Source organism: Pempheris klunzingeri, chromosome 10, assembly GCF_042242105.1.
Source record: "Pempheris klunzingeri isolate RE-2024b chromosome 10, fPemKlu1.hap1, whole genome shotgun sequence".
NCBI classification, from domain to species: Eukaryota; Metazoa; Chordata; class Actinopteri; order Acropomatiformes; family Pempheridae; genus Pempheris; species Pempheris klunzingeri.
In genome coordinates, this window is record NC_092021.1 from 8117215 (window position 1) to 8140256 (window position 23042).

Genomic DNA, 23042 nt, shown 5'->3' on the forward strand with positions numbered 1-23042 from the left:
GCAAAGGAGGCACAGACAAAAACTAAAAGTAAGCTGGGAAGTTTATAACACTAATGTATCAATGTTGTGTCTATAGCTTGTTACACTGCTTCCAGATAGCCAAAGTATTCAATTAATGCAGGTTTGAGTCGCATTAGCATTCATTTGAGGTCATCAGATGAGGGCTTATGGGAGAGGAATCAAAGAACCAAAACAATGAGCTGAAAGAGACTCAAATAATTTCATATTATCCCTGTAGGTTTGTTAGTTCTACCATCACCTCTCACATTTCATATAGTAATTTAAACCATAGTTAATACATGATTAGTACAGTTTTAATTGTGGCATAGATATTATAGTGGTAATATTAGAGTGGTATTAACAGTGTAACCTAGTATTAAGAGATTATGTTGTTTCACCAAATCAAAGTTTTGCCCTATTAATATGCAAATTTAGGCTGCAACACCTAATTAGATCGTCTAATTCAAATGAGGAACGAGTCGTGAGAGATATTATGTGTCACTGAGTTTGTCAGTGTGTATTAAAGCATCTCTGCTTTAATAAAATGGTATGATGGTGGATAGAAGCTTGGCGTGTGAAACAGGTTCCAAGGCAGATAAATAGCCATTTTATTGAACTTAACATCTACCCGGGTAACACTGACTGACTGAACTGCTGTGCTTATCCAGCAGCTATAGGCATTCACACAAAAACTCCAAGGGCACCTTGCTGGCAACTGATGTGGGGGGGCGGTGGGGTGGTGGGGAGGGGGGCATTTGTCACTCACTCCCACCCCCCCTGCTCCGAGTCCCCTATCAAATCTGGTCTCTCAAGAACACTTTTCTATCCTTTCAGCTACAAGCTTATTCCTGAGGACTGGCTTTACCTTTAGCTTTCTGACTGCATCCTTTACAACTTCTGTGCCTTTTGGCGCTTCAACCTCTGTGTTTCCAAGGAACTAGAAAAGAGAACAAAAAGGCATACATCCATGATACGACAGCAACACCACAAAGACATATTGTATACTGTACTGTGGAAAAGCAAGTGTTTGGAGCATTAAACAGCACATAAAGGTAACAAAGTGAAGATTGGAATGACTTCAATCAGATTTCTATCTGTATAAAAAAATGAACTGCTTTACATTAGCATATCCATCAGAGGCGGCATTTGAGTCACTATCATCTCGTCTTTCTTATTCTTGATTGAATGTGGATGACATTTGTATCACATTATTTATGCTCACATAAATTCACCATCTTATACGATTTCACTTGCTAAGGTACCGAAGCATATGCCTCATACATGTGAGGAATGAACGTACACAAACACACACGCACACACACACACACACAAACAGACACACGCTGAGCGGCACTTCTGCCATCCTCCAACAGATGGAGCCATTAACCTTTGTGCCTGAACATCGTGTTTTCCATCTGGCAGCGGCAGCAGCAGCAGCAGCAGCAAGTAATTGTTCCAGTCACACACACTGCTTCAGTGCCTCCTGAGCTTAATGTGTGTAGCCTGTTCCACTATCAGACTTCATAAACACTGGGTTCAGCCCTTTAAAGGTTTGGAAAAACAAAATAACAATGTCTCCCACTGGAACACGGCAAACAGCTCAGACAGACATGGATTGTCTCTATGACACAAAAAAACCCGTGTGAAGCTTTCCATGACTTGGCTTAGCTAATGTTCATTTACTTGTGCGGCTTGGCTTGGAGACAAATTGTCTGTTTGGTATAATGTTATTCTATGTAAACAATTGTCTGTCTTGCACACTATTGTTTAGGGCATTTCAAGAACTTAGTTAATATGATTGTGATATTTTGTGAAGCAGCATGTCCATACTTAAAAAAAATAAATGAAAATCACTGTTGTGACTGCTGATGTTTACCAAAACATGAAAAGAACTAAAGCATTAAAGGACCGTGAGTAATCAAACCTGCAATATCAGTCGGGGTCTACATTGAAAATGCCAAAATGGTGTTTATCAATAGAGCCAGAAACTAGACTGAAGCTTTCTGCTGTCAGTACTCTGCATCGGTGTGACAAATGTACTCTACACACTTAAGGACATGTCTGAGAGCACCGCTGACAGATGCCCAAAATAGAATGGAGAAGCACTTGTTCCTGACCAGTGCATTCTAGGCTACAACTGGGGAGGTTTCACAAGGTAGACCAAGCTCAGAGGCTCATCCATCAACTGATGCATGCAGCTGAAAAATGAAGCACCCCTGCCCCTCATTCCTACAGGGAGGATTCACACTAGCTCGGAAAGGGACTGTGCACCCTCATAAGTCTGGCAGAAGCTGCACTCAGAATGCACAGACATCTCCCCCCCCCGGGCAGGTCTGACAAGCTCAATGAGACGACACAATTAAGAGTGAAAACTGCTCTCAGAGTGCATCTCATTGTCGATGCACAGGTCACTCCTCCTGACGGAAAGATGCTCTGATTGTTTTTTCCCAACAAATTTAGAAAAGGCAGGATTTGTATCACGTGTCATTCAAGTGATTTATAAATGTGGTGTGGTTCTTGATGCTAGATCTTCTGATCCCAGCAGCAAAGAAATCCTTTAAAGTTTTCTCTCCTGCTGTAGTCCAGAGGTCAGTAACACTTGTTGATTACAGAGGTTGGCAGAAACTCATTGAAGCGGCGCCAAAAAAGCATCAATAGCAGCTTTGTACAACAGCCAAATGCATGAGGACCTCTCAGAACAAAGACGTGGCAGAGCACTGAAACAGATGGGCTATAGAAATAGATGACAGTCTCTAATGTCACCAGAACATAAAGTTAATTAAATTCAAAACAGGAAAATGCCACCTAGACTGAAAAATCCTGGTCAGTAGTGTGACATGTTGATAACAGGCTAACAATTTGGCATAAAATGAAACAGCAGCATCTGTCTTACTTTATTGGACTGTAGAGGCCAGAGGTGTTAAAGGGTTTCTTGATACATATTTGGCCCCTCAGAATGAGCTACAACTGCCACTAGGGATTTTTTTTCTCGAGTGATTGTATTGCAGATAAAATGTCAGAAAATGGCTGCTATAATAGCCCAACACAATGTATTCCAATAGCTTGACCCTTTTCTTGTTGTTCCACTAATTGCTGCAGCTCTAGTATCAATGTAGCATCACTGAAACACAGCAGCACACGACAGTGGACGATATATTCATTGTGAAAGTCAGACTCTCAAACAGGGCTGTAGCAACGATTTATCTTATATACAGTATGTATAGCCTTACTTTATAGTACACCTGAGATTGTATCAAAATTGCCCAGAACCTAACACTCTTTTTTCATTTTCATATCTTAGTTACTCCGTTAAATGTTTAATTACATTTTCTACAATTTTTATGTGAAATGGTAAATTGTAAATAAATGGTAAATTCTCTCTCAAAAAGTAAAAAAGTAAATCCATTACTGGTTAGAAACTCTGACTAAATGAAAAGTCTCAGAACTTTAAGTTCTAAATTCCCTATAATAAGTACTAAATTACCTTCTATGACACTTTGCAGGAAATTACCAACCTGTAAAATGAAACGTAGAGCTGATTAGTTGATTGATTGCCTGAAAATTAATCAAATGTGTTGATAAGCACAATACCAATCATACTAATCTGGTTGTGGCTTCTCCAGTGCGATGATTTGCTCCTTACCTTAGTTTTATGTCGGGCTCACACTACAGGAGTTTTCAAATCCTGACTGATCTTGAAATCGCACACATAGGGAGAATCTTCACAGATGTTCCTCTCTCTAATCTCAAACCTAACCTTAACCATAACCATAACATAAACTACAAGCTCTGAAAAGAATGGCGCATCACACACTACAGGAAATAATTAAGATTGTAGCACCAGAGGGAGCAATTGATGACTTCATGTGAATTCACAGGGAAGCAGTTGTGGAAAGCAGTGACATTATTATCCAGATTTTGAGTCCTAAATATCAAACACGTTTGAAATGATTGAAGCAGCTCCAATGCGTCTGTCAGCAGATCGGCGGGTTTAAGATTGGATCTGTAAACTCCTCACATCACCAGATAAAACGGGCCGAACATCAGTATTGACCAAGGTACCAGACCGCTGATAGTCTCCTCTGATTGTTAAGGGGGCTGAATCAGAAATAAAACACCTGTAGTACCTTTGAGTTTTGGACTGTTGGTTGACAAAATAAACTATTTCAAGACGTCATCTTGGGGTCTGGGAAATTACAAAAGGTATTTTTCACTATTTTTTGACATTTTACAGACTCACCAATTAATTAATTAGTTAATTAAAAGCTAGTTAGATGATTACAACTGTGGTTTTGAAATGCTGAAATGTTAAACATATAGTTTTCTCGTTAGCTTGGCCGAAAACAAACAAGTTTTTAACTGTAGAATGAAAACCTCCAAACTGCCAGAAAAGTCGAGAGCCAATGTGTTCTCATTAGTAGCTAGAGCCCTGCTGTAGAACTACAGGCCATGTCAAAAACAATACTTCATCTTAGGGTTAGTTCCAGAAAGTCTGGAGGGAAAAAGAAGATGAAAATATTGCAGGTACTTTAGTAGTGCTCAAAATAATTCAAGACACAGAAGATTTACATGACCTTGTTGAATTAATAGTTGAAAAACATTGAAAATTCTAGCTTTTCTTAAGGCAAAAACTTCTAGCAAGCAGATAGGACAATAAACTGCTAAGTGAGATTATTTTCAATAATTCTGAGTGTGTTAAACCAGGGAGAATAGGCCAAGTACAGTCTCAGCACTTTGGCTGTCTCATTCCCTCTGATTCCTGCAGTGATGAGTGGTGTGCTCAGATCCCAGTAAATTTAGCCAGACAGGCAACTCATCAGTGAATGCTGACAATATGCTTTGATTTTTAGAGATGTGTCTTGTACTGGTTCCCTTCTGCTTCTTTGCTGCAAACTTTAAGGGAGCTTCAGCAGTTTGGGAGTACTTTTGGGGCTCCACCTCAGCTCCATCAGCATGTGGGCTGACAGATTCAGTGCCTCATAGAAGAGAAGCTCGTCGAAAAGAGGCAGCAAAAGCACAGTTTGACGGGGAAGTGCTGTCCGACTTCGACAGTCCTCCTTCAAGACGTGTTTGTTGGATATTTGAAAAGTAAAAACGGCAATTTTTTTAAAAAGTGCTTTACGACAAGCCATGCTTCCAGTTCAGACTGAGCGTGTTCGTTTTATGTCGGGACCAGGAGCTTTGGCTGGTTTTCAAAGAGGCATGAGTCACTTTACATAAACACCCCACACTCACATACTCATTAATAAGTAAACATACCAAGAAGGCTTCAAATTAAAGTTTGACAAGGATGATATCTATCAACACAGCACCGCGGGAAAACAGCTGCTCGGGAAGATAAATAATAGAATATACACTTTTTGACAGTTCAAACTAAGGCTGTGGTGGCATCCAAATGAATTCATCCACTATTAAATATCCAAATTATCTTTGAATGAAAACTCTGTGATGTAAAGGGATAAAGGGTCTGTGAGCACAGGAAGGTGGAAGCCACAAAAGGAGGAAGTTTGTTTCATTTTATCATTGTTTAAAAGCATTTTTTTCCCTTTCTTTTACAGTCAAAAAGCTCTTCCAGTGCTCACTACAGTGCAACAGTGTGATGGTGGAGCATACCTTGGCATTGTAGGGTATGTAATGCTTGGCCAGTGCCTCTGGGGTGTGCATCCATGATTTATCTGAAATGACACAAACAGCTCACTCAGTAAAGTGGTCTGAATCAACGGTCTCACTCGGTAAGGTATGGCAGATGTACAATCAGTTACGTAACTGGTTAAATCTTACACAATTAAAGGTATGGTATTACACAACAAAGTGCATACACAACACTGCATCGCAGAAAAAGGGAGGAGCTGAACATGTGAACAGAAACATGTATGAGATAAGGAGGTTACAGCATTTTCCTACAGATCTGTATTTTATCTTTAAATCTTTATTTAACCAGGTGAGCTTCCCTGCTGTCTTTGTCAGGAACACTTCACTCTCACACATTTCCCCACATGTCCACCTGGACGTTGCCAAGCACAGTTGTAGTCTGATTAGTTGGTCACTGCGAAGCTCTACAGGAACAGTTGGGGGCACATCAGCAGTGGCAATTAGTCAAGGGCAAACGCTGCTTTCACTCCCCCTTCCATTATTTGTCCTGCAGTTCTGATAATTGATCCTGCGACCTTCTAGTCAGGCTGAACGCAGCTCAGATCTTGTTTGGAGTAAGTAGAGTTGCATTCTAAAATTATTGACAGGCATGAATATCCAACCTGCCAATATCCATCCTTTATTTAGTGTAAATAAGGCTGTTTTTACACCGGCACTCTTTAGTCCTGTCGAATCAGACTTCAGTTCCTTTTCTGGTGTGATTCATTTGAGCAGGCGTCAACAACGTAATCCCTCTCAGGTGTACACCAAAACAACTGCACGGATACCCTAGGGGAAGAGGTGGTCTCTGTCCAGTCCCAAATAAACTCCGGAACAGTTCATTTGTAGTGTAATTATGGCTTTAAAATGCCTCTGACGAGTGAAAGCAGCATTTTTTCATACAGAAAATTGCAGGCTGTCAAAAATGTTTGTGACATCATTGTAAGATACTCTTAGCAAACCGTCATTAGTCGACCTGGTTTGGAATTTAAGTGTCTAGCAAAAGGCAAATCTTGTTTATTCAAAACTATTTCGATAACGGTGTTCACAATGAACATTGTGCAGTTGACAGATAATGACTCACTTTAAAATTACAGCAGTGACAGTCTGTGGAGATTACATTAACACGAAAAGAGCAGAGGACAGAGATCTTTAAGGGTCATTGATGGGTTTTTTCAGCTTTTCTTAATCATTGATTGATTAAGGAATCCTTTTCTGACTTCATTACCCATTCATAAACAGCTTATTGCCCTGTTAATGATTCTTGTGACAAAGGATGCATGGGTCTGACCTTGGGACGCTCAGCTCCTGTAGGTTGATTGCATTAATCAAGACTTTGCAAGGTGCAAGTGATGTGAATCAACAATTACCGTGTCCTCTGCACAAGTATGCTAATGACTTTGTTTACATTGATGTTGTTGGCTAAGTGGCCTGATGAAATCAAAGTCTAGTCGAATTAGTGTTCATTTGGTGCTTCATATTCGCTTAATTGGGACCGCTTATGTTTGCTAATCCACCATATTAATTCTAAACCAACAGGCTGACTCTTGACTTACATAGGAAGTCATGTTTTATCCTTCTGGAAATCAGTGTGATGGCAGTTAATGAACACCGAAGCGAAGAAACAACTACTAATACATAACTATATGGTAACCTCGTGTCACTTTTCAGACACTGCATGGTAAACTTGGAGCCTTCTCCTCTACTAAAATCATTGTTTTAAGCTTACTCAACAGCTGCACAATGAGATTATCCCTGCTTGCACCTTGCAACAGTCTCCTCAAAACTGCAATCAATTTCCCGGTGGGAGTTGATAGAAGGATGATGTCTCCTTTCTTGTATAGCTAAGACTAAGACTAAGAAACTATAAATTCCAAGACAGTAAGGAGGAAGGAAGGAGGGTAGTGGGGAGGGCTGACACAGCCACAGCATGGCAGGTAGGCTGACAGTTTTTCAAGGCGTCAGCACATACTGTTCTGATTAAAAGAGGGGAGGTAGGGAGGGGCAGACTTCCTTCTCTCACTTTACTGCATAAAAGCACACCGAAAGTAGCAAAAGTTCTGTCCAGGTTGGCAAGATTAACTGGCCGGAAGGATGAGTTGTGGCATCTGAAGGTCACTCTGTGTGGCTGAGTTGTCATGTGTTGGATGAAGATGAGGGAAAACTCTAGGGATGACAGCTGGGAAAGTGTCAGTGCCTCTCCGTCACACTGTGGTGTGCTGCACACAGGTCTCTGGAGCCTGGGAGTGCATTGGTTGCATTGTTCTCTACAGAACCTGTTAGAACGTGTGAAAGCAGAAAGGTCAAGTCAAGTCTTTCGTGCATGTTACACTCCAGCGACTATTATTACCAGCAATAGCTGCCTTCATCTTTCTCCTGTCACATCACGGGGTTGGGTCTTTCTGAAAACAGCCCTTTTATCATGGTCCCTCCCGATAGATTACACTGACATGATTACTAAACAGTGAGGTTACGACCTTTTTTTTATGGCCACCAATGGCTACGTTTAGTTAACAACACCGGCTCATTCCACAATGCAAATGTGGTCAATCAAAAAATGACCAACAAAACAAACTATTTTAGTATTTTTTGTATTTATGATGTTATCAGGGCTTCTGTTTCCCTAGCTCTTCTGTTTCATGACCTCTATCGCTTACTATCAGCCTCAAGCTGTGCGTCCCTGCCAGTTGCCGTCACCACCACTGAGGGAACGCTCTTGCTGCAGTGACCGGTCACTCTTCCCGTTCTGAAGTTTTGTTTTGTTTTGTTGTTTTGGAGCAGTGAAGGGTGCGTTCCTTCTACTGCAGTGTAACGGTCCACTTTTCAAAGCTTGTGTGTGGAGAGGGGCACAGATCATTGTGACCTTAATTTTGACTCATGTTGATTAACACTGCACTGTTACTGCTTTATTTTGTTTTTTCGGCTACTTGTACAAGCACTCATATTAGCAACTTATTTTTTAACTGACTAACTGCTTAACTTGAAATTGATGTTACTTAATTGACTTGTTGAAAATTGTAATTGTCGTGTAATGCTAAACCATTAATTATTAGCATCACTACTCTGAAGTAGTGATGGCTAAATTCACAGGTTGAAATATTGCGGCAAAAACAAATTACAAAATGATATAAAGTTTCACTAAGTAATGAATCAGACACCTTCGATACCATTCCTTTATAAATAACAATACATTTTGCAGGCCTACAAACATTTCTATTGTGGTGCAGTGGAGGAAAAGAGACCAGGAGACCTTGCAAAGAAAAAAAGTCTACCACACTGTGGTAATTTGTGGATTTATTGATGCTTTGATCTATAAGACCTTTATCACAAGGAATCTCTCCTAATCTAAGAGCTAACACCTGTGTTTCTCTTTTTCTCACACTTTATCTCATGTTTTACAGTGAATCCAAGGGACTGATGTGATAAAAGGTCTTCACGGTCTTCCAGACAAGTACTCCAGTTTTCTACTCCAGTCATCCCCTTAAAATATATATTATATTATATACACTGTTGCCCATAAAGTTGGAATAATTGTTCAATACCCCCAATTTTGTTAAAGCCTGAATACACAGTTTGCAAAGGTTAATTGTGGTTTAAGTTTCACTGTGATATGTTTGGAAGAGTTTGATCAATAATGTTGAGAAGATAGGTAAAAGAGGTAAAAAAAACATTTTATTCCAACTTTATGGGCAACAGTGTATTATTTCATAAGCCGTCCTCACCTTCAACAAACAGAAATTCGCAAATAGCTGCAACCATGTAAACTAATGCCTCAAAGCATGCGTATGCTGGCTGATGCTGTGCAAGAATCAATGGTGGGAGCCCAGCCCTTGCAAACATTTGAGTTTTTGTCATGCAACACATGCATAACCTGATGTTATAAAACTAGCTCAATCTTTTTGCAAAAGTCAAAGTGTATTGTTGTGATACAAAATACTGTGTACTTCTTTGAATGTGAAAATCTTTCTATACTGTATATTTGTTCAGAAAAAGTGAAGAAACACTTTATGAGTTATAAAAGGGGCTGTGGCTGAGGTGTGGAGGCGGGACAACACGTCTCCAATGAAAGGGTCTGTGTGTGCATGTGTATGTCTGCCTTTATGTGTGTGTGTGTGTGTGTGTGTATCTTTCTACAAAGTTTGGCCGTGTTACATGAATCCATTGAGAGGTTATGTGCCTTTTGAGCCACTCCCACTGTCACGCCCACTTTTCTCTAACTGGCACAAACACAAACACACACCTTCACACATACACACACACACACTTGACATGCATGGCAAATGTCTCCTATGGGGTAAACTGCGGCTGCCAAAGGCTGGTGGAATTTCTGTGGGCCGACCAAGTGACAAAGCTGCTGGCCACAGCTCAAAATACTTTAAGTGAGATCAAGAAGAACATTTCATTTTACATTTCCCAGAAACTTTCAAAGACCAGATATCATTCAAGTACCTTTGCTCTTAAAGTAGCTATACTTCATTACTAAGTGCCTAAGCAAATGTGTTCAGCAGCCTCAAAATTAATCACAAAGTTTTCCATTTCTGTGCAAATCTATTGTCTTTAGTCTGTTCCATTTATGTGGTCGCTCTCTTTTTGCAGAGTTGTTCACCTCACTATGTACAGTACATGTGAAAAACATGAAGAAACAAAAAGGTTACTATTGTTAGCAGTGATACAATATTACTTGCATTGTTACTAATAATGATATAAATAACAATAACAGTCCCGTGTAAAACCTTGCCCTTTTTAACTCATATCCTTGAGGATTATGGTCGCCCCTCTTTAACATTCTCTGAGCTTAGCTCTTACCTTTTAGAGCTTGAGTGCTGCGCTGTGAGTGCACAATTTTTCTATAGGGCCACAAGAAGTGGGCAGGCAATAGCCTAATTCACTGCAGTGCTCAATCAATGACACACAATGAATTTGCTGGGTGTGCACAGTTCTCCATCATGCAGAAGACAACTTCAAATGAGGTACAAACAGAATGGACTCGTACCACACTTCTGCCGAGCAGGGCGCTGCTACTTTGAGATAAAGGATTTTAAACTGTAAAACTGTCTGGGCACAAAAATCCATCCGGTGACACACGTCAACTTCTGTTTGACATAAAGTATTACACCAGTGTAAAATACAGAAAAGGCTATGCACAATAAAAGCAGTGTGTCCTTGTAAAAAAAAAAAAAAAAATCTCATTTGAGGTTTTGTCTCAACCATACACAGAACATTTGGAGAAATGGACATTTATCACACAAGATCCCTGTAATTCAATACAACAACACAAACTGCATGTAAAAACAAAACGTTATGAAGCCCATGATGTACTTAATGTAGGGTTACTGTGTTGGATTCAAAAGCATCTCAACTGTTCATGCTTTTGTGTCACGCCCGTGTAATGCCACTGCTCTACTACCTTGAAAAGCTCTTAAAAGGGTTCTTTCGATTTAATGTAAAGATCTAATGCTAAATATTGCAGATAGGAATAATAATGTCCATTTAGGCCTTAAGGATCACAGGCATGGTCATATAATGGCTTCATAAAGCATGATCAGAGCAGACACACAGCTCTGGCTTTTCCTTGTATATTATAGTGTCCTTCCAGCACAAGGTCATCACACACGCCGTCATTACATTTAGGAAAAAGAAGCAGCTGCAATTTATTTGTCTGCATATCATGTTACAAACCGTTAATGATGGCTTGTGTAATAGCTGTAATAGCTGAGCAGCACTTAGACTGGCATTCATTCTGTCCAGCCTTTCAGCTAACATGGCCATGAGGAACTGAATTGCTTGTGTATCCTCATCATAATCTCTGTAGGAACATTTTTGTTGATATGATAATAATGACAGGAGACATCTGAGTTTAATAATAATCAGAATAATAATGATTATTATTATTTGTGTGGTAATATCATTAAGGTGTGTTCTAGCTACTGAGAGTAATTTTTTATTTTTTTCCAGCACTGAAACACCCAATAAAGGCAGATTCAACATATATGTGTAATTATATGTAAACTTGAGAAAATGCGTGTCACCAAAATACCTAAGCAGCTGTGGTTCCCACTGCTGTGAGAAAATCTGGGGCAAGTGCTGCACTGTCCCAGTCTACTGTATAATCACAGCACATTGGACCATTGCATTTAGGCTATTCCTCTGCACTAACCTGACTTATCTGCAGCTACCATCTGTTGCTATGGCAGAAGTGTAATATATTTATTACTGCAGTCAATCGGCTCAGATATGATGCAGCACATTACGGTGACCTGCAATAAGATGAACTTTTCTGCAGTTAGCTACCAAAAAAACACACTGTGGATTCAGTGTGTGCTCCCAATAACTGATTAAGTGTGTGAATTTCTTAATACATCACCAAGACATTGTGACATTATACCTGGATAGTCAACATTTTTTCATCAACTTAACTTTAAAAGTCCAAGTCCCTCAGGTACTTGGCACCTTTTGTGTGCTGTGGTCAGTAGCTCCCATGTTGTGGCTCTGTGAAAAAACAGGCTATGCTAACAGTGCACATTGTAGTATTGATATCCTGTGTGTTGTTTAATTTCTCCTTCATTCAAAAACATTTTTAGCTTATTTTTACCTCACTGAGGCGTTTGACCTTCACTGTGCAGAATGATGTATGTGCTGAGTTTGACACTAGAAGGCTGTTTGTACATTCACCTGCTGAAGGTGGAACGTTTCTTTGTCCTCACCTTAAATCTCAGTGATTTTCTGACACTGCAAAACTAGACTAGACTAAAAGGTCTAAAAGGTTTTAGTTCTGTCTATTAGTCCCAAACAACATCCCATGGGGTGCCCTCCAGCATTGTTGGTGATCCCATTGGGAACCTGTCTTGAGTGGAAAGGTTGTAGCGATCCCTCAACAGCGTTCTTATAATTAATTAACTTTTTGGTTTCCAGGTTGGTCATCAGTGGCTTCTGGTCACACCTGGGCCCAAGTGTTCCCAGTCTATAAAATCTAGGCTCTGTTACCCAGTCTCTCTCTCTCTCTGTGTCTCTCTGTGTCTCTGTCTCTGATCTACACAACCCATGCTCCGTTATGCATATAATTGAGCTACTTCAGTTAGACAGATAACTTTGTTTTTTTTAAATGGTGTGTCTCCTAATTTGGCATGAATTTAAGAGCCAGGTTGTGAATTACTTCTGAAAAAGTAATTTGGAAAAGTGAACCCTCTTGTGCACGTGCACTGAATATGGACATTGATGTGGGGAAAAGCTTGGTTGTTGTAATCAAACTTTTCATTTTTTCCCTAGATAATCTAATATTTTTGTGAAAACAACAGCAAAGAGAAATTATAATTCATGACTTGAAACATATATCAGGACTGTTGATAATTTGCAGGTAACCTACACAAAATGACTACGCAGTAAATTGCTATAGCTTTTTAAATATTTGAAGCAAAGTAAAGTTACTATTTAAGCAGTAACAATACGCAAAAGACGTCATATTTCGTCAATTTTAATGGAAGTGATAATTTCTTTCATTTTCACTGTAAAAAATACAAACATGATGATGTGATTGTTGCTGGGATCTGTACAACGCAAACATGTCCCATGTGTCTGGGCAATTTGATTTGTAAGCCGAAGCATCTTTGCAGCACCACAATAATATATCAACATTTTACCTTTATGAAAATATGTGCAGCTCCTGCAATTTGTATATTGAACTTTGTCACATTACAGTTTTGATAATATTTTGGTGAATCTTTCAGCCCTTCAAAGTGAAATAGAGGGCAGACGTAATGAAATACACGCCAGTTTCTTTGGTACTCCGAGCTAACCCTAACCCTAACCCTATGCAGCCTGAAACAGAAGCCTGATCATTTGTCCTTCATGAAGGTTGCAGTGTCCCGCTTTCTATTAATGAGGTTCGACTAAATGCTACAGATTTCTTATTACTCAATCCAATTCAACAGCAACACAAACGGCAGCCTGTGGAATGATCATGAAGTTGAATCAACACCTCTCCAAACAGTTTCAAGAAAAACAGTACATTATAACCTTCTTGAAGGGAGGATTTAATCAGGGCTGCATTCCTTTTAGCTAGGTGAACCTAACAAACTGCCGACTAAGTGTAAATGCGATACAGTTTTTCACGAGTTCATCAACCACCAAGTCATGAAATCACTTTGAAAAGTCACTGGTATGGTGCATAATATGCTAGGTGAGTTATATTTTCTAAACTGCTCCTCTGTGCTTCCCCAAAAAAGGGGCACATGACCTCTGTAGCGTCCAACTATTCAGTGCAAGTCACGTCCAGGAGCACAGTGCAATAAACATAGGAGATAAAAATGATCAAGATCCCCGCTGGCATTACCTGCTAGACGTGATCAAGTCCACAAAACACAGCCAGGCGCAGAGATAAATGGGGAGGTAAATCAGTAGAGTGGGCCAGGTGTCGGTGCCTGCCTTCACTCTCGCAGCCAAAAGAAGCAAAGACAGCCAGGAAAGATGCAGCAAATTATAGAGAAATGTTGGACATTTATACACTTGTTGGACTGACTGTTGACTATTCAGATGTCAACTTAAGTTTAACTATTTCCAATTAAGCACAATGACAGACAAGCTGTACCCACCGTGCTGCCTTTGTCCAAACCACCCTTGTGTATAAATGAACAACAACAAACGACATGATGTTAATAGCTTCAACAACATGAGGCAATTACCCTCTTTTATACTTATTAAGAGTTCAGCAGAGACTGAATCATTTACTCAAATGGGAAATCACTGGCAAGTAAACCTTTGTTCAGCCCATGAGGGAGTTTGGCAGCTGCAAATGAAATGTTGCATATCAGATGATATTTCCAATTGATGGGAACATTTCATCCACAGCTGAATTTGGCAAGAAACTGAAAAAAAAGGCATATTTTCAAAAGAATCATACCACTGCATAATGACACAAGAAACAATCTACTAGGCTGGTCTAAATCAATTCTAATGTGGTTTCAAGTCCTCCCCAAATTCAGCCTGCATCTTCTTATCTTCCTTATCATAGGATTTTAATTAAAAACAGAAATCACTGCTCAAGCAAAGTCCTGTGTTCAGTTTTTTGTAGTAAAATATTTGCAGGATAAACTTTGAAGGGACATTTAATCTGACGTCCAGATTAAATGGAAGGTAAATAAAATATATGGAAGTAGTGAAATATACTGCATATTAGAGTTGGGCATTATGATGTATATACTGTGTGATGGTAGAAAAGATTTCCACCACGTGATCTCACAAATCCTGCTGCCTGGCAAGGACTGAGGTCAGGTTGGTATTTATTGGGACCTGTTAACCTTAAAACTTCTAACACTAGAAATTAGTGTTACTGCAGAGTCTTGTTTATAAGGGTCACGTGTGAGGAGTGATTTTGTTTGTATGGAAGTTCCAAATAAAAGCAGAAATTCATCAGATGTGCAAATATGGTCAATTTAAACAATTTCTTGATTCAATTTACAACTACTGCATTTTCATATATACCGTTACCGTGACATCACCGACCCTTACTGTGCACACCAATGAATGGTTCCACATATATTTGTAATTTATGGTTCATGCTCTCAGATGAAAACATCTTCATTAGAGAGAGCAACTTTTAACTGTTGTTTGCCACCAAGTGACAAATGTTTTAGAAATTAAATCCAGAGAGAAGAGAAGAAGAAGGGCATTTAGTTGCATGGTGGAGATCAAGAAACTTTTGTCCTTTTAGTGAAAGGGCTTCAGCACAGCTTTATGGCAAACGGGTGAATGGATGTGCCGTTTACAACTCCTCACAGCTGCAAAGGAATGGCCTCATCGTGCTATCCAGTGTGAAAGCATTTGGTGAGAGACCTGTTTACTGTCTGTTTTACTGTCTTTCCTTTTTGCAGGCGCCCTCATTATCTGTCTGCTGTCAAAGACAACCTTAGGATTGTGTTGTGATTTGCTTTTTTCCGGCATGTCACCAATATATGGGCACAGCATGCGTAACGGAAGATCTAAAGTATGAGCTGAATGACAGAAATGACATCCCTGCTAAAATGAAAGAAATGTAGCAGCATTTCGATTACATGCCATCAAAGGGAGATTTCATGTGAAGTGCAAAGGGAATATCTGCTCTCCCTGATTACCATCTTTAGCTCCTGAAATAGAGGACCTAATGGGGAAAAGTGAATTATAACACTGAAACATCATTAAAGCCCAGCACACCACCTGGGCCTTGGACACCTTCCCCAATGCTGACCAAGGCTTCTCCAGGTCTGATTCACACCAGAGGGAGTGGGACAGATGGTCTAAACACATCAAGCTGTTTGCACACTGCAATCTCAAATATCCCTTCCTCTGCATTTGGGCAGGGTCACCTTAACACTCTGGAGTGTTGCACAGCCTCCTTAACTGCCTGCACTTACTGAAATGCATGGCATAGACTACATGTTGATATGACTGTTGTCTATTTAATTTTGCTGTCAGTTTTGTATTCTGCTGGCATTGACAATTTTCATGAGCCAAAATAATAAAAATCAACATCAGTTTTTTTTATTTGCTCGTTTTATTTTTCCTTTTTATTTGGAGCTTTCAAGTGTGAAGACTTTATGGTCCTGCCAAATCAATGGCTAGTATGAGGCTTAAATTGAGAGGACCATTCCAGTCCTTGAGTTCTGACACGGTAGACTGGTCAGCAACTAGTCAGCATCTTTCATTAAATCCCTCCTGCCTCCTCAATGCCTACTTCTTTCAAATCCCACAGTCCCAGTTTGTAACACAGACCTTCTGTTAAAAAAATGTCCCAGGCTGAGAAAGCCCTGATGACACCATCAGTGTCGATCTTCAATCTTTAGGAACGCTCCTCCAGAGCCACAGAAGACATTATACATCTGAGTAGTACTCATGACAAGTGAACTTAACTTGATGTGTAAATTGGTGGAGAGCCTCTTTAAAGTGTGTGATGCCCACTGACACTAAGGTGGCAGAACAAACTACCGTAAAAGTGTCAAGGCTCAGCACAGGGCAGGACGACTTCATATCGTTGATGTTTTGCAGCTAATGAAAAGGTCCCATGGCATGGAGAGACCTGAGTTTGAGTCTCTGCTAGACGTCTAAAGAACGTCTGTGCAGCCTGTGGCACCACTGAAGCTCAAACAGGCTTTGTTGACTTCCATAAGCTAAATTAGCATTCGTTATTTCTGCTCACCTTTTTTCCTATTGAAGGCGCGGTTCATAGTGGAAAATGTGCGTCTCCGAGTTCCCTCCTGAGTATCTGCCAATATTCCACCTGGAAAAGCAGCAGGGAGAAGCGAGTTAAAAATGGCTTTGACCTCAAGCCTTCACTAAAAAGACGGAAAGTCTAAAAACAAACAGTCTGCAGCTTTTTCTGCAAAAATTCCCCACCCTCTGAGAGTGAGGCAATGTTTAGCTGTCAGAATGTGTTCAAATTAAAGTCACAGTCCATCTGCATTACGTTTGTTTACCACTGGGCCATATCACACTGGGCGGCTGGAATTCTAATCTTCTGGCGCTGATAATAATGTACTCACTGTCCTCACTGCTCTAATGCGCTGATCATGTCTCAGAATGGTGATGTCTTATCAAACAGTGTTCAACAGTCAAATGGCACATTGTTCACTATGATCTCTTGCTGCAGTCAGTGTGTTATGTTCGTTATGTGTTACCTGTTCAACTGAATCACCAGCTACACACACACACACACACACAATCACACACACACACACACACAATCACACACACACACACACACACACACCCATGGAGTTTAGTCATCGCAAGATATGCCAGAGCTGACCTTCAGTGTTTTGTTACTAATCATCTCCAGATTTCTGTCAGTAATAAAATCTCACAAAAAACATCATCATCATTGTTCCCCTTGTACTGACATTGTATGGAGAAAGTAAGAGATTGATTAAAAAGAGTGGGCTGTGGACAAAGTCAGTTTTTCTTCTTTCTCTGAAGCTTACTGTAGTGGTTGCTGTGCAGCCTGTTGTGCCCCCACACAGAAACGGGTGCAGTACATTAACACTGTGCCACACTACAGAAAAGGTAAAGCAATTTCTTTAACAAATGCATAAAGTCCAGCGTTTCGAAAATCTGACACTTTCCCTCCACTGCTTTCAGACCTTTGCATCAATTCCCCATGAGAGCTCAGCAATCTAGGGGACGGCAAGGACAGACTGTCCGGGACTAGGTAGCTGTTGTCAGTCTGCTCACAATCAATATTCTTTCTTCTTGTGCTGTGGGAAAATATGCAAAGCCTGCCACATAACAACTATTTCAATCCTTGCCTTTGCAAACAAATTTACTTGTGCCCGGGCAGTTTAGAAAATTAGTTGAAAACCTCCATCTGTGGCATTTCCATTTATCAAGGGAAGCCTGAGCTATTAAAAGTTTTTGGTGAATGGAAAAATGGATTCATGTTCAACACGCTGCATCTTTCAACACAGAAACAAGATTTGATGTGTGAAAACTGTGAACCTGATCTGAAAGACGAATGTGGAAAACCTGCTCAAACTTGATGTGCATATTGTTAATTAATATTTCTCCACATTCACACTCTCCATCTCCCAATACACAAACATTTATATTTGTAGTGACACACACACCCGCAGAAGTACCACAATACGAACCTGTGAAGACCCCAACCCTGGATTACTTTTATACCCTCGTGTATACCGTAGCATGTAGCACCTTAGTGCTATAGATGGACTGGGTTACTTTGGTAAAACAACAACAATTAACAAATGAGACCACACTTGCTGCTACTGCAACAAACTGAGTTGGGTGCTGTGCAGTGTCTTATATGATGCACAGACACCAATTAGAAGTATGACACAAACAATGCCATTCAGAAAATGAGCATTTATACTTAAAGTACTGTCAACCAACGGTCCTTGGAGCTGAGAAGATAACAAAAAAATTGCTAGTATATGAAACCAAAGCCATCGCTCTAGCATGGGAGGTTAATGGGTCATTAACTTTGACTGAATAGCTGAATGGTGAACTGCAAAATGATGGAATTGTGCCATTGAATCAAATGTCTTTATTGCTGCTGGGAGGAGATGGTGACAAACAAACCATCCTTAAAGCAAGACACATCTATGACAGCGCTCCAATTATTTCTGAATTTGCATTAAAAAGGCTCTGCAATGATAAGCAACTGTCTCCTTGAACTGAAAAATGAAAAGTCTTTAGCAGTAGATAGTACATAATAAAACACATAATGATATATGGCATATAATTAGGGCAAATGTAGTTTGCAGTGACTAATACAATGTAGGTTCTCACAGTAAGGGGATATTTTACTGGAACAGAGGCCCTGGAAAGGGCTGGAGAAGGCTTAAATGGAACAAGCTTCAGGGTGGGGACTGGGACATTCCTCAGTCTGCCAAAACAGAATATCTTTGCTGCTGAAAAAGACAACTTGAGTTCCTTATTTACAGGTCTAACGTCCATGCATGCTGTTGCAAACATTGCACTGGCAGATGAATAAGGACACTACTATTGTTTACTTTTCACCCAAGAGAGGGAGAGCAGATTGTGCAGATCTCAGCACCACACTACTCTGCAGTATCTGGGCTGCCAAATTAAGACCTTGGCAGGGGTGCCCTTGGTACTTAGCCTCAGAATTTTAGAGAACCAGCTTTTTGGATTGAAGTGCATCATTATCTTCATCTTAAAAGCATGTTAGACATGTTTTTTTGTCTGCGAAACAGCACTGCATTAAGAAAACACAGCCTCATTTCAGTGGTTTTTGGTATTTTGCATTTTTATAAAATCTGCCTACAGAGAGGCTTCAGCGGGAATCTTTTGTGGTATGAAGAATGGAGGGAATTTGGACAGCTCGTCTTAATTTCCATAATGAACAATCAAGGTTTTTAACCAAAAGCTGCACTGTAAAGGTAGAAATGTACCAAAACTGTACCTACTTAAAAATAACAATAATTAGAATATAGAACTTTGTTCAGGTGTTTTAAAAAAAGGAGAGTGTGTCATGTTTGATAGCGGGAGTGAAATGGGTGACAACAGGCTTTTCCTATTTGATACGGAATCATTGAAAACTGCTTAAACTGGCCCCTATCAGGATCTTGTGGATTGGCTTAGGACAACCCTCACAGCCACCACTGAGAGCTTTAAGTTCTTAAAGCCAAGACTGGTTTCATTTTGGCAACCATCGCAGTAAGGTCTGGCAGCAGACAAAGCCTGGCTACCTTTTTGTTTGTTTGTGACCTACTGTGGTGTAGTGCAATTCCCCGCCTGACACCTGACTATGATGTCACTCATTTTGATTGACGGCTGCAGCATTCGGCCTGTTTTAAAAGCTTCCTGTTGGATGATTCAACAGCACCCCCTTGGGAGAACTATAGACCCCGTGACCTACACACACACACACACACACACACACACACAGACTTAACACAGTGCTGCAAACTTCCTCAGTCTCCCTTGGATGTTTACCAGCTGCAGTGGAAGCACCAGGTTAGTTCTGCTCAATTCCTCACCGATGGACACACAGAACAAGTGAACATGTGAAAAAAAAAAACTCAAAACGCAAAGCATTTGGAAGTATAACCACTCACATATACACAATGCTAGCTTGAATTGTTTTTCTGACCTTTATTAAAAACAGTTGAAAATATGAGCCGACACATAACTTACTCATCCTCCAAATCACAGAGCAAAAACCCCGAGTCTAACAATTCATCTACAATGACTCAAACATTAGGAATTTAGCTCGGGGAAGACTCTTTCTGGAAATGAGCGCGACCTACTTTGACCCTGTGGAGTCCTCTCTCAAACCTTTAGCATTGGAAAATGAATCCAAATACAGAAGTTTGACAAAAGTTACTGTTTAAAAAGCCACATTTAAAAAAGAAAGACAGAAAGCACAGTTAACGTCCCATTTGAAAATGCCTCTCAGCCAGACTCTAATCTGACCCATATGCACTACAAATGCAGCAGGCTTTTAACATGGAATAGAAGCGGAGCATGCACTGTGGTCCTAACATAATGCCTCAGAAAAGAAAATCAACAAAGATCCTTTGTTTTCTTCACTTTGCTCTCACCCCGGCTCTGGAATCTTGCTGCCTAAGCTCAGCACATAAGACATCACAAGTACAATCTGTTTGTGACTTTAGTCCCAGAATTCCTCAGTCGAACCAACCGTGGTGTCTTGATGTCTAATCTAAAAGACAGACTTGCTCTTTCACAGCCTTGCACTTTAACTCCCGTGGATCAAATGCAGCACCCTGACGTACTTTATCAAGGAAAAGCACCACTACCCTTTACAGGGAGAACAAGAAGAAGAAGAAGAAGAAGAAGAAAAGTAAATGATCTATGGAGAGAAATGTGAAAACAACAACAGAGCTGAGATAAAAGCTACTTACTTGCCTTCAAACTGGGGAGGAATAGTGAAGAGGAAGTTCCAGCGGATCTTAATAGTTTTCAGCTGTGGGCCAGATGGTGGTACACTAAGGACTGCAGTAAGCAGAGATGATGGGGTTTGCAAACTCAACAAGAAGCTTTTGCCTAGACACATGATACTTGACATTCAAACCAGACTTCCTCCGCCCACAGTTTGTCCAAAAGGAGTTTTGCATGTGCAAAAAAGAGACCCCTTTCGACAGGAACTGTTCCACTGCGATGCACCGTGGCATACCAGAGATGACCTATAAAAGCCGACGTGCAAAAGGTTGCAGTCTGCCCCTTTTGCTGCAGTACGTGATTCATCATCACCCTATGTGCGCTGGCAACAGTCTTAGGTCAACATCTAGGCATCAATTAAAACAGAAGCATGGAGACAACATCAGGAACCGTAAGTCACAAAGTCCTACAAGCCTGGAAGATTAGGTAAGCTTAAAAAGACCCTTGTGAAATTGTGTTACTCCACTTAACAGTTCAAATCTGACACTGGATTGTCCTTCACATGGACAGTCTGGGAGAGGGCAGAGGACAGGGGGGGGGGGGCACCAAAAAACAACAATATTGGAACTGACAAACACCTCAAAGTGAAGTCCAAATACTTTTATTGACTCGCTTACTGAGAGTAAGGCAAAGAGCCTTACATCTAAAATGCTGTCTCCCTGGGGAACTGTCTGTCTGACACCACATCCCTCGATACTCTCTCTCACACTCTTGAGTGTGTCAGTAAAGTAATCTAAAACATAAGGAGGGGCAACTGACAAGAAAGAGAATACAGAAGGACACATTAATCCAAATATAATGGGCACACTTTAGATGAATTCATTCCTGTATCAGCACTGATGTAAATGTATTGGCGCTGAGGGTGTTGTGTATTTGTAAATGGACTGCTGTAATGTTTTGTTTATGTGGCACGCAGCAACTCAGAGGGAAAGTAGCTTCTGTGAACCTGTGTTTGGGAAATAATCAGAGTTTTAATCAGAGACCAAAAAAAGGTCAAAAACACTTGTTAGCCTATTTACAAAGGTCATATAAATCAATGGAAGGAATTTGTTGTTCTTTTAATGGTATCTGGGTAGAGATTCAGCTTGGTCAGGGCCTTGGGTGGTGGAGTGTTTTTGCTGGCCAGCAGACCTTTGGTTTCTGCCTGAGAGAGCATTTAAAACAGGGAGGGTCTCAGGATTTGGGCTGTTCTGTTCACACTTTATTTTTCTAGGGTTTTTTACTTTTCTCTGCCCTGTATCATTTCATGTTTGCGTCTTGTGTGAACAGCTGTGCTGGGGTAAGGGAAGTGGCTGGCCCAGGCGCCTTTCCGGGAAAGTGGGGCCCTTTATGCTACACAGCCTGGGATAAAACTGGGTAAAAAAAAAAAGTAAAGGGGGAAAAAATGCTCCATTATCCAGATGAAGTGGAAACGCTGACGCTTTATTTGATGACATTTCTTTTTGTAATGTTTCTAGATGTATACGTGCCTCTTCTACAGTGCAGGGAGAGTGTCAAGGATTCAAAAGACAAATACAATGGCACAGTGGCTCATATCACTTGGATGAAACTTGACCATTCTGAGAGGCAACAAAGTTGAATAAAGCAGCAAAGAAACACAGCAAACACAACAACTCAAATGCATCTAGGTCAGCAGTTGAAGGCAATACCAATGAGTCATCTTTTCAGACTTTGTTTAGTATCTAGGCTATGGAATCATACCTCTTTTCATATTTCATGTTCAGTAGCATAACAGTCAATGGGATGAAGCCAGTTGGACGATATAGTAAGAATATAACAACATAAACATACAGAAGATTCCACAATTCTTATGATTTATGGTTTTTTTTCTTATGATTTACAGATTTAAACAAGTTCAGAGTCCAATTATATTTCAATTTTCACTTGGGATGTGTGTGTGCTTGTGTGTGCTTGTGTGTGTGTGTGTGTGTGTGTGTGTTTCTGTGGGAGGGGGGAGTGGGTGGAGACGCAGGAATGTGCATCTCAATGAGAAGCATCTCAGT

At 40.4% G+C, this 23042-nt stretch overlaps 1 protein-coding gene across 2 annotated transcripts in view; it reads right to left on the reverse strand.

The window, feature by feature from the left end:
* gulp1a (GULP PTB domain containing engulfment adaptor 1a) overlaps positions 1–23042 on the reverse strand; it is a 68968-nt gene that overhangs the window by 7540 nt on the left and 38386 nt on the right. For both annotated transcript variants that reach the window (XM_070837678.1, XM_070837677.1), the window contains 3 exons: positions 16799–16879; positions 5614–5675; positions 866–937 (listed from right to left, as the gene is read on the reverse strand). In XM_070837678.1, coding sequence (XP_070693779.1) covers positions 866–937; positions 5614–5675; positions 16799–16826 — 162 coding nt within the window. In that variant the 5' untranslated portion in view covers positions 16827–16879. The remainder of the gene's footprint in view (positions 1–865; positions 938–5613; positions 5676–16798; positions 16880–23042) is intronic.